The sequence below is a fragment of the Austrofundulus limnaeus genome, unplaced genomic scaffold (genome assembly GCF_001266775.1).
Source record: "Austrofundulus limnaeus strain Quisiro unplaced genomic scaffold, Austrofundulus_limnaeus-1.0 Scaffold122, whole genome shotgun sequence".
NCBI classification, from domain to species: Eukaryota; Metazoa; Chordata; class Actinopteri; order Cyprinodontiformes; family Rivulidae; genus Austrofundulus; species Austrofundulus limnaeus.
The window spans coordinates 1219992-1232823 of NW_013952524.1; the positions used below are offsets into that span (position 1 = coordinate 1219992).

At 38.5% G+C, this 12832-nt stretch overlaps 1 protein-coding gene across 7 annotated transcripts in view; it reads right to left on the minus strand.

The window, feature by feature from the left end:
* kirrel3b (kirre like nephrin family adhesion molecule 3b) overlaps window positions 1-12832 on the minus strand; it is a 220219-nt gene that overhangs the window by 38210 nt on the left and 169177 nt on the right. For all 7 annotated transcript variants that reach the window (XM_014015071.1, XM_014015070.1, XM_014015066.1 and 4 more), the window contains exons 6-7: window positions 11798-11948; window positions 2907-3012 (exon numbers count right to left, since the gene is read on the minus strand). In XM_014015071.1, coding sequence (XP_013870525.1) covers window positions 2907-3012; window positions 11798-11948 — 257 coding nt within the window. The remainder of the gene's footprint in view (window positions 1-2906; window positions 3013-11797; window positions 11949-12832) is intronic.

A 12832-nucleotide genomic window follows, 5' to 3' on the forward strand; every position in this document is an offset into this window, starting at 1 on the left:
CACACACACACACAGAACGGGATGGAACAGAAGCAGAAGGTAGTTCGTAAAGAGACAGAGGCCAATTTCAAGGTGTTTAGAAGAGGAAGTGATAAGAAGATATGTTTATTTTATATTTAAACATAAAAACAACATTTTAATAACAACTAAAAGTGACATAGATACTTTATTATGGTATAATGTTTAAATAAATGCCTGAGAATCACATAATATTGGCCCTTTAATGATTGGCCACAGGACATGTGAAATCTTTCAAGAAATGCATTGTATTGTAGATTGAGTTTGGAAGTTTTACTTTTGACATTATGCCCATGTTTAATTTATTTATTTATTTTTATCTCTGCTGGACCAGAAAAAGGACAATTGCCACCAGATTTGTTACTGTGTATCAGACTGCTTTTAGACAACCTCATTGCGAGTGTACATCACTTTCTCAGCTTCCTCAACTGCACTTCCTTTGTCCTTTTTACTAACAGGAGTTCATGTTTTTGGGGACACTATTTGATTTCCATTCGCATCTCCTAACAAAGCTCTAATAACCCCTGCTTTAGTCACAAGAAGTCATACAGAAAAGGTGGCATCATACTTTAGACTATCTTGAGTGTCTGGAGTGTCTATTGAATTGAAGAGTGGCACAGTGCACATAAGGAATGGATGGCTCTCGTSGGAATGGAAAAGAGGCCATCTGTCTAAGAACTACCCTGTCCTTGTGCTCTATCTGATCTGGGGAAGACAGAGTGTATTAGCACTGAATAATGACTACACACTGCTTGACCAGCTCCCTGCACTCCACACTGATCATACTCTCCAGAGAGAGACTTTGTGTGGGCCTTCACCAAGTCTAAACCCCCTAAGGCCAGTGTTATGAGACTTTAAAATCTCTAATACACTATGCCCTGAATGCCAACCATCCACAAGAGTCCTGATATGTGTCTGTACATTTCTGATCAATCTAACAAAGAGTGGTACAGACTTTCAAAAATGATTCCAACAGCAACAGAGAAACAGGAAAAGTGGAAAAATAAAGAGTAAATTGAAGAGCAGGAAGGTGGTGGTTTCAATTCATTTTAGCTTCAATCTTCAATCATGTTTTAGTCTGTAGCTTGACAAACCAAAATAATATGTAATCTCAGCTGCCATAGAGTCTAAGCTCTTGATGCACCATGGAGAGGTCTGGATTCCAGCACTGATTCAGCTTCAGAACAATGGAGGTGAAATCCCTGAGCAGGTGAAATAGACYTTCTGTCTTCGCCGTGTGCCGACACAATCAAATAGAAACCTTGTTTTCCCCACTACATCACTGCCCTTCTTCCACCCTTTCTCCTTCTCAAAGTGCACGATCCATCAAAAAGGGCAACATCTCTGTTTTGCCATCTGCGAGTGTACAAGTTGTACGTCCATTTCATTTCCCCGCACCATTACAAGACTCAGAGCCGGCCCTTTGCTATTGATTCAACTACATTTATTTTTTTTTTCCCGAGCTTAAAAACCTCCCACACACAGAACCATCTCTTGACAAATCACTTTAGTGCTCTACTTGCGGAGGGCCATGCAAAAAAAACGGAAGCTGCTGTAAGCAGAGCAGCATAGACCGAGCCAAAAAGGTTTACCAAAAATATCCGTATGGGAAGCTATTAAAGAACGGAAGTGCTTCACTTAGTTTGTCACCTTTTTTTTCTTTTATATTGATCCATCTGCTTCTAATGTAGGAAATGCATTTAGRAAAACTGTAACTTAAGTTGGAGAAGTTTGCTCGCTATTAAAATGTAATTACCATTACAATAGAAACAGATGTTTGATTTAGCTGAATATTTCAAGTAAACATTGCAGATTTTTTATTGTTTGAGTTAAGATTGTTTACAAGTTTTAGCATTTGCAAAACAACTTCAGCAGTCTCCATAAATYTCTCTCTTTATTTTAGTTATTCCTGAGACACTTTTGTAAACTAAAATAGGTACTTGTTGATGACCTTCACTGAAAATGCTCTCTAAAGTGTCACCAAAACGATCAAACTTCAAACAAATAATTAACTGATGTTATTAAAAGTCGTGTTTAAATCATTCAAATGATTTTCAGTACCAGTGAAATRTTTGCTCAGCTGCATTAAGGCAATAAATGAAACTTCGTCTTCTTTTGTGATGATTTTCCAATTAAATCTTCAAATCATAGTTCGTAAAGCAGGTGTTGTTGCCAAGATGGATAATGTTTCCATTTCCTATCATTTATTAGTCTTCAGTCAAATATTGAAAGTTTCACAATGAAACACCGCTGTGCTGTAAAATCCAATCATTGAAATAAGTGGTTTATTTAAAAGCAGCCTTGCTTTAACCATAAGACAAAAAAAAAAAAGAAAAGAAAAAAAAGTCAGATCCCAGAGAGAAGGTGCTGTCATTCTACGTGATCTCAAGAAAAAAAAAAAAAAAGTAATCATGACATCTTCAATTGCCATGCAAATGAAACATTGAACTTTTGCTCTGATACACTGATGTACATCTTAAACATCAGGGTAAAGTGTGTGACCATAAAGCAAACAGTTTTTGCAACAAAGCCCTCGCAATACTTTGCTGCAGCCCAGTGGAACATGACAAGCTTTCCCAATTGATTTTTCTGTGATGTATTTCCATTACATTTTTTGTCTGTGTTTCATTGTTTTTATTTATTTATTTTCTGTCCCCTCGTTTCAAGTAATGGTGTTGTGGTATCATAAGAAAATGCCTGACAATGATGAATGCCATCAGTACCATGTGTTAAATCTGAGTCGGTGTGAAAATATTTTTTTTTTTTTCCACCAGCTTCATCGATCAGAAAAGACCTCATTAACTGCATTTCTTGTTTTCAGATGCATTATATAATCTTTAGTGGTTTGTGGGGCACTACTGTGACGCTGCTTCTTTTCATGATCTCACCTGTAAAGGGTAACCGGAGGGTTGGCCTTTGCAGAGCAGTGGAATTTCACGAGACTGCCCTCCAGCACAGGCTGAGGCTCCACCGAGAGATTGACAAGTGGGAGATCTATAAAAGAACACAAAGAAACAAAGGCATCCAATTACACAACCGGTATCCTACTGAAACACAGTGAACTTTAAGTCATAGACAGATTCTAGGTTTCTAATGCTGTTTGTGGCTAAATAAGAGATAAAAAAACTTTTTTTTTCTGAAAAAAAAAAGAAAAAAGTGCCACAGACACTATTGAGCTTTTCACAGGATTAAGGAATATTTTTCCTCATAATACTAAAAGTTTATTCTTGTAATCTTTAGAGCTTTTGTGACAATTTATCTCAATTAGTGCCAGGATTATTCACAAATAATTACGTTATTTTTTTATTTTTTTATTTTTTATTTTTATCTCTGCTGCCTACCAGGTGTCTAGGCGGATGTTTTGAACACTTGCAATATTTTTTTCTTTGTTCCCAGGAGTTGGGTATAGCGTGTTGTTTATACTCGCATATATTCCTTAGCATTGCCTTAAGGAGCAAATGAAAGGGAAATCTGAACTGATAATGAGTTTCCCAAAACATTAATTTGCATGCAGCGGAAACCAGTCCACAGTGCAGTTTTAGTAACCTTATTGATATAACACAATTATAAAAGTTCTTACAATTACAAATATTCAGATTATGCAAATTCCATAAATGCTTTCATTTATCCTAATTGACAAAAGTGGGATACTTTTTGAAGATACAGGTTAATTTACATATCACTCCAGCTCCAAACGAAACAAACAAAGCTATTTACCTTACAGACTCAGAAGATGAATTTCAAGCAGGTAAAGTAATTTGTCAGGCATTCTCAATACATTGTAGATGTATTTTGTTCTAAGCCTTAAAAGCAGTGTGTTAGATCATCATGAGTGAGTTCCTTTTAGTGGTTTCAGTGCTTTTGTGTTCATTGAAAATTGACTGGAACATGTCAACAATTAATTTTTTTAACTGTCAGGTTGAAACAGAAAGTCCTAAGTTACAAGGAGTCTATTTCATATTATTTATTTTTCTTTTTCTTACTTCTAGTAGTTGAGCATACCAGCGAGATATGGTAGAAAGTACCTGGTCATATGGGTAAACTATCTGGAGTCTGTCTAGGTGTGGTGGAATTTTACATGTTTAATTTCCCTTTGCTTTTTGGGTTTAGTAAAACTTCATAAACAGAAAGTTATAAAACAAACGTTGTTATTGAACAAGTCAAATCTGTGCAGCGTACAAAGTTATATACAGTATATATGTTATAAAAATGACATTGTGAAAGCAGATGAAAAACTTCAAGCTTACCAGGTTCATGTGGCAAGATAATAATGCTGATTTTTGACCCACTTTGCCCTTCTGGCAAACTTAACCCGATTATCTTGATGACTCTAAAGATAAACATGAGATATGCTTGCTGTATTGTAAGAGTGACCTTTCCTGCTTGGAAGGATGCCGGGACTGCTCCAATCTCAAGTTGGGAATATTCAACAAGTTGGATTTTCTTGGCCCGATAGTGTGTGGTGTTTCCCGAGAACAAACAAGCACGCAGCGTATTGGATGTGACATGTAAGCCAATCAGAAAGAGAGATGATGGAAACACGGAGAGGAATCCAAAATACAGAAGACAAAACAACTGCCATGGAGAACCAGAAAGTCCGGTGGACATTGGGGATGTCTTTTTGTTTTTTTTCTCTGTTGAAAATAGTCTACAAACTATCGCCATAGCTGCTTTCTCATCTGCTGTTTGTTTTCTCTGAACTCGTGCTTGATCGCAAAATAAAACACAGAAAATTCTGTAATGGCTTTTAGTTTTGTAACCCACAGGGCTGTATGTGCCCCCCATCAGGCCACACCTATGAAAACTTTCTGAAGGCGTACCTGGAAACCAGCTCAGTTTAAATCTGGCCATCTGTTTCAGAAGTAGATTTGCTCCGTGTTTAGTGGTACAAGCTTAAAATCCAGGATCTGCTCTTTGAATGTGGCAAGCACAGAGTTTCACTCAAAGTGAAAAAAAGCTCATAAACTGCATTTGAATAAAGCCAAAACCATTCTGTGCAGTCAGGGAGAGCAAATCTGTAAGCGTGTGTTTGTAGGACCGAGTGTAGGAAAACAGCTTATTACCCTGTAGCTGCGCAGATGCTCTAGGCTGGCTCAGCTGCCACAAAACCCCAGAGAGGAGGTGGTCCAGGTGCCACATTCTTCCCCACACACATGCCATATCTGAGCCGATGTATTCCCCTTCAGCACACACCCCACCTCCACCAACCACTCCACTACCCTGAGCCCCACCTGTGCTGGGTCTCCCCAGGCCAGTAAAGACAACAACAACTTTGTGCATGATGAGAAAAAAAAAAAACTGGGGGCCAAGTCTACCAGCAAGTCTCCCCAGGTAGTGTGCAGCCAATTGTGTGTGACTGGGTATTTGCATGTATGGAAACGTTTGTGTGGAAATGAAAGGAGACATGGGTGAGCATCATTATAAAATGGGAAATATCATCCTAGCCTTGAGCAATGGTGTTATATCCACTCAGTAGGTGGTTTTAGCATTGCAAAACGATTAAATAAGTGAGAAAAAAAAAGTAGGCAAAAGGAACCTAAAGGGCAAAATAATGTCTGGCAGTAGCGGAGATAGCAAAATTCTGTAGGAATCTGCAAGCACTCAGGCAGAGCCAGATACTAAAAGATTTGGAGGGGGATCTGAAGGTTATGTCTGTGTGAACAAACAGCTAATTCAGAAGCCACTTTCACTAAAACTCTTCCTATACCGAGCTTTTTAATCATGCACACCATCTTGCTGCCAAGAGACTTCTAAAGAGACAAATGCTCATTACTGTCAATCTGACCAAAAAAAAATCAATGCTCTTTTGAAATGACTGAACTGGGCCCCCACTTAGAAAACGCCCCAGTCTCTTTTAGGGAAAGGTAGTGTCATGATGGATTTAATTTGTTGGTAGTTCTAGCTCCCAAATGACAAAAGACAGCTATGGGAGCAACAGCTGTCAAAAGTCTGTCAGAGATAGCCCCGGGTGTAAAACCAGGGGGTATTGACATCTCTGACCTTTGCCCCTCATCATATGACAGACATCTATTTAACGAAGAATGTCCTTTGATGTATAAATGCATGAGACAATTGGTGAGTACATCCGCAGTAACACGATGGCCCAGCAATGTGTTAATTCATCACATTCTTCACTAGATGGGGAAGAATGGAGAGATGGGAGGGGGGAAAAAGGGGGACAGTTGGACTGATTGGAGCTTCAGTAAAAACAACAAGATGAATTGTGGAGGGTGGTAGAATAGTTTGGCCGACAGCTTTTGATCGCTTAGTTCAAAGTGGAGACCAGATGGTGTTTTTGGAACAATCTTCCAACTTCTCTATTTTCATGCACAAAGTGCCAGCATAAATAGTTTGTTATCTCTCTCTCTCTCATTCTTAAAGCTCAATTTCCAATCTCTGTGGGTCACTGTAGACAGCTGTTTTCCAGCAGGATCAGCCTCAAACTCGAGAAGCATTGGATGCCTCTAAAGTACGAAGGAGCTGTTTGTGGACCATCCYTTTGTGGATTATAGCCCCAGCAATATGGTCACATTGTCACATGGCTGGCTGTGTGAAAWACATCAGGGGAGAACAGACTGACGAACAACCTGAGGTCGAACATATTGATCATAAGATATTCACTTCAATAAATTTCAAATTTACTTCAATTTGGTGACAGCATATGTTCATTTGAGCCCCCACCCCCACTTTTTTCCGCATCAAAATATGAGCACGAAGTTTCTGTAAAAGTGCAAGAGCCCTTTTCTGCTCTCCCTACTTTAATATCCCTCCTACTCTCTGATTCTATTTCAGAAGAATTTGCCATTATCTGCTTGATTAGGCGAGGGGAGTATATAGCTGAGCAAGCTACTGAAAACAAATCCTCCCCAACTGCACATGTGCATGTTCTTTATTAATTAGTCTCAACAAATGGCATTCATTTTCTCCCCACGTGGCTCAGCTTGTTTTGCAATGCAAACACATGGAGAAACCTTGGCGTTGCTTGTCCCAAGTGCACGCATTTCAAAGCATGTTTCTATGTGGGGCAATACTCTGCAGATTTACAACTGCACTGCAAAATAATTGCGGAATATTTTTAATCACACACGATGAGTGGGATTTAGCAAGACAGGAAGCTGGCATCCTAAACAGACGATTTCCCCTGCAGCAGTGAAGTCGGGATCATGAGGAAGTTTACTGACTTAAGTCCAAAAGGCCTATTGCAAGTAAATATGTGCTGCTGGATAAAACAGCATCAATGGGGGGTATCCATCCCTCTGCTATCAAATAATTACAGCCAGCTAATGGGATGGTATGGACAACAAAAGTCAGCAGTCTATCCAGGGTACTGAATCACATCTGTTAGCTCTAAATCCTTCTCGTTTGGGCAACATCACCACAGCACACTGTATTTAGATGTTAATTTGTCTAATCTTTGGTCAGATATGTCTGTATAAATTTAGGTGGAATTCAAAATGCTGAGGTGGATGTAAACCACAAGCAMTAAAATTACAATAAAAGAAAAAAAATACTGTTGAATACAGCYGGTTTTACGCTGATTTAAGGTGCTGAGCAGCATGCAGAATTGTAAGTAAATTTAACTCATTTGGATTGRATTTTAGTTGAAGCAGATCTAAGTGTGAAAGTGAGCAGAATGCAACATTTTGAGAAGAACAGGTTGAATGAGAAAATGTTTTTTTTTTTTTTTTGTTCTGGTAACAAAATCTCATAGTCACATAGTCAATCATTTTAGTCAGCAAGAGAAACTAGACTTTCAATTATCTAATTCAGTTTCAACTGATTCAATGTGAGTCTTTGGTCTAACAATGAAAAAACTCGGTGGATGTTGTCAACATTTCCAGGAAACACAATAATATTTGACGACATTTGTTCATTTGCTGTRTTACAGAGTGCAAGATGAAAGCATCAAAATCAATTTTGCCTGTTCACTTTCAATACAGAGCAAACTCGCAGAGCGTTCAAAGAAAATTTGCCAGGAATTAACCCATTGTTTGACAACTTCTGACAAGTAAAGCTTGAAATAAAGTTTGATGTGTTTTTTTTGGATAAAGCTTTTTGGCACATGTTCAGCACAGAAATGTTCCATAATCTTTGAGGACATTTGGCTTTCCCTGCTACTTTCCACGAACTGTCCCCCTCCTCTCTATCTCCATCTCGTCATATTACCAAGAGATTCTCATCCAACATCTCATCCTKCTGGTATCTGTGCTCATCCGAAGAAACCACCTTCTATTCTCCATGGGGGGTCTAAAGGAATCTTTGTTTACGCAACTGCTCCACTGCAATGAATCATCACAGCTGAATTGTCAAGGCTGAGCTTTAAATTCTTGTTTTACATGCATAGTTTTTGCTTTTTACTTTCAAAATCCATCCATCCATCCATACAGCCATCCATCCATTATCTATACCCGCTTCTTCCTTTTAGAGTCACAGGGGTCACTGGTGCCCATAACCAGCAGTCACTGTGTGAGGGGTGGGGTAAACCCTGGACAGGTTGCAAGTCCATGACAGAATTTTCAACATGAGTGCCTTAATTTCTCTTGTACATACAACACAGTTCCTTCCAAAATTGATATAATTTGGTCATATTCCATTGCAGTCTGGCCATGCTTGTGCCAAAATAAAGTTCCCCTGCCGTGAATGGCACCCCATCACAAGAAACACAGTTTGATGCTGGTGTGCAGTGTCACATGTAATAACATGGAGTTTTCCACAGTCGTGCTTTTCTGTTAATCAGCTTWGTATGTTCAGGCCAGGCTGAATGAGGAATATTTTGAAAACATTAATATGTATGGCGATACAGTAACTGGCTGGCGGATTAATCAGTCTACATCTCGTGTAAAAATATGAGCAATAATTTGGGTCTCATCACAATATGAGGCAGGATTTTGTAACATAGGAACTTATAATGTATTTCAATATTATCTGACATCTCCTGTAGAGAAAATGTAAGCCCTTAAATTTCATGAGTACATTCATAATATATAACTTGAATACATAGGAAAAGTAAAATTAGACTAACATACGTATAACAGCATGGAAGAAACGACAGAAAAAAAAATTGACATCAGTTGATGAGAAGCAGTTTTAAAGGACCATTATGCTGACCATAATGTACATCTGTATCAGTGCTTTCCAGGTGACTGTCAGAGGCGTTTCTAACTGCCAACAATTATTAAGCTGTTTTGCTGGATATTCAGAAGTGCTCAAGTGTTGCAGTAAAAGGCACCGAGTACTATTATATAGACTAATTTGTCAAGTGTTTCATATCTTCCAGGGCTGACAGGAAGCTCCTGGAGGAACATTTCCTTCGTAAATACAATAATGGCTTTTAGCTTTTGTCAAAAAGTCTCAGTAGAAGAGTTGCAGTTAGGCAAAAAGAGGTACAGATTCATTTTCTTTTGTCCAAAAACTAAAAAAAAGAAGAAATGCACTTTTCTATTGTCGTAAAAGTGTCATTAGGCAATGACAAGTTTTGTTGTTAARAGCAAGTGCAGCGGTTCYAGCTGTCGCCTGTCATTGTTAGATCACAGGATTGCCCTCTGGTCTGAGGCCATTCTGAGTGGGGTTTGCATGTTCTCTCTGCAAACCTGTGGYTTTTCTCACACAGAATAGCATGCATGTAAGGTTATTTTGTAACTCTAAAATGTCCCCAGCTGTGGTTAAGTGTGTGAGTGGTTGTTTGTTCGTCGCCCTGTGATGGACTTGCGACTTGTCTGTAGTGTGCCCCGCCTCTCACAGAGTGACTGCTGGAAATAGGCACAAGCTCTTTGTGACCCGGAAGGGYAAAGCAGGTAAAGGAATCTAAACGCTATAATTTAAATTATTGTTGTTCCTTTTTCAGTTTCATAGCATTTAATTGTACACCGTTTCTTCACTAAAGGAGTAATCTTTAAAATAAAATGATTAATTGACGACATCATCCTTTGGTTCATATAAATACAAATCAGTGGTTAAAAACATGTACAATGRAATTTTGACCTTGGTGTTGTTAGTTATGAGTTCAGAAACTCTGTAAGCTCTTTTAGAACAATGGTCAAGTACTTAACTTGAAAATAATTGACTAATCCAGATTATCCAATTTGACAATCTGGCCTTCAGGTTTATTTAAGGAACAACGTTCACTTAGAAACACAYCACTTTTAGATTAGAATGCAGTTTTTGTGTGCTGTTATTTTTTTTTATACCCGGCAGCAGTGGAAGAAGTGCTGTATAGTTTCCAGATACACATCTTTAACAGTAATCTTACAGTATTGTCCAAATATAATAAGATCATCTGCGCAGCTTCGACACTTTGTAAAAGTGCTTTTGGAATCTGATAACAACTGTATAATAAAATGAACATCCTGTGTTAAAATGCAGGTGATTGTCTAAGCTATACAGCAGGTACTCACACAAAACAAATATACAAATAAATATATAAAGTGTTCAAAGTAGAGTGTGTACCTGCCCCATAGCTTTTATATGAACATCTGCTTMTGATCCTCTTGTTAAGCTACTGAATTTATAATAAAATTATGCTGCGTTGAAATTTAGCAAGTTGTTACATGGTACAAACAAGTTGGTGTTCATTTGTAGCATGTTTCAGTCCAGGGGTGACTTAATTTGAGAAGTGCCTCTCTTCTACAGATTTTCCAAATGTTCTGCTGAACTGTACTGAACCTGTCAAATCTTCGGCAGGGCTGGGGGGGAATGAGACGGAAGGAATCGAGAGCCTTAACCTTGTGGGAGACAGTCTGGATCTCAACAATTAGTCTCTGCTGTCGCTCCGTTTGATATCACACTGTGAAAAAAAAATGTTTGCAGGAGCTTTAATTGTGTAAAGARGACATTTTGGAATGCTAATTAGAGAATAGGACCGACTCTCTTTTTTTTTTTTACCAGGGATAACTCAAACGTTCACCAGCGAGGATGATGCCATGATGGGGGAGCATTTATCACAGACACATCATTATACATGGTGACAAATCAGTTTACATGTGGGCAGACTTCCCTTCTCCGACTCCAAAGCGAGAATTGAGGAGCACAAACTGCAAGGGTTGCAAACACTAACAACTGCTAATCATTTTTTACTCCCGCGCTTGAGTCGGCCTGATTGTGCCGTGCCCGCTCGTGCCATTCTCGACACTTGCCATGTACATAATAAAAAGAATGGAGCTGTCAGTCATAATGGTTCTCTAAATAGCGTTTTCTGCTTTATTAGTCATACTTAATGGTGTTGAAGGGGCTGTGAGTGATGAAAAATCCTATTGTTTGAAACCTTTTCTCTTACTGTGAGCAGTTCTTAATCGAAAAAATACTCCCTGACAATTGAGTCTGAATGTGTTTTACACGCTGGGCTTGTTTTGCCTATTTTGGAAGGGGGTTGTGGATGTTCTCATCAAAAAGATTGATGGTCTGAGTGAGGAAATGAAAGCAGTAGACAGATTTTGTGTTCTAACACAGCAAGCAGGTAGCTGGATAATAAATGGAAGCTTCCATCATTATAGATAGATAGACACTTTGATTTCTATCACAGCAAACAGGGAAAAAATACGTGTGCATTGTCAATTGATTTATCGAGATGGATTCATAGAAAAAAAAGCATGTATAAATACCTCAATAAATATTTTGTATGAGTCAGGTGAGTTGTTGTGACAGTGTCAGGCCTTTACATACCAAACATAATACTGATTTATGCAAAACATAAGTTTCATTACTTTCAACACGTTAACTAAAAAACATAGCAGGGAAACACAAAAAAAGAAAAAGAAAAAAAAACAGACAAGAAAATGCTTACGCTGAATATCAATTGTGACACTGGTCTCTTTGCCGTTGGGTACTGCCTTATTGGAGGCTTTACAGATGATCTGCTGACCAGTCTCAATGTTGGATGGAGGTAGGTGGAGTGTGCTCACAATGCTTTCTTTCCTGCCGTCGTGAAGCAATTGCTGCAAAAAAAGTAAAGATACACACAAGTTTAGGTAATGTTAGCCGTATGGATGAAGGTACCAGGTCTCGCAAACGCAACATCGTGCTTCAATCTTATATTTCATTTTCACAGTCAATGGAACAAAAGCAGAATTATTTTGGTTTTGGGCAGGAAACTAAACGTTTAAAACCACTGCATCTGGGAATTTTTGGATATTATCTCCAAATGGGCCAACTGAAGTTGTGATTATYAACAGTTTAGGTGCCATGCAAGTAGGGAAAAAGAGGTAAACAAGAGTAATAAATGGTATGCTTTGATGAAAAAGGTGTAAAAGAGTAATAAAAGAAAAAGAGAAAAGAAGAAAATGGCAAACAATCCACGAATGCACACACAACCTCCTTTGGGGAAACAAAGAAAACCCATCAGAACATTCTAGCCTGTAGTTATACTGCAAAGCAAGCTGATATGAAATGAAGAAAATAAATAAAACATATTTTGTAATATTTTTTTGTGCTTTTTTTGTGTGTCTGGAGAGCTGTGCTCCAGTGCATGGCTTGTCATACTTCACAAAGGAAATCAATCTTCTTTTCAGTGCTCATCCTCTGAGCCCTACATTGTGGAAGTCATCTGGAATCGGTTGGTAGCGCTCAGAAGCTCTCACTTCGACTCAAACGTTCAGAGGAGGGCTCTGGGAGTTTATGTTAAACWGTGCAGGACAAAACTAAATCAGTGAATAGAACAAATTGTGTGGGCAAGGCAGTGTGGTCAACCACAAAGTCAAGATGCATTTCCTTTAAAATAGGCTCAATGTTGCTCTGCATATTTTGTACACGAAACGAGGATCGTGGAAGGAATGTACGTCAAAAAATTTCTAACAACAAAGGATATATATATATATATATA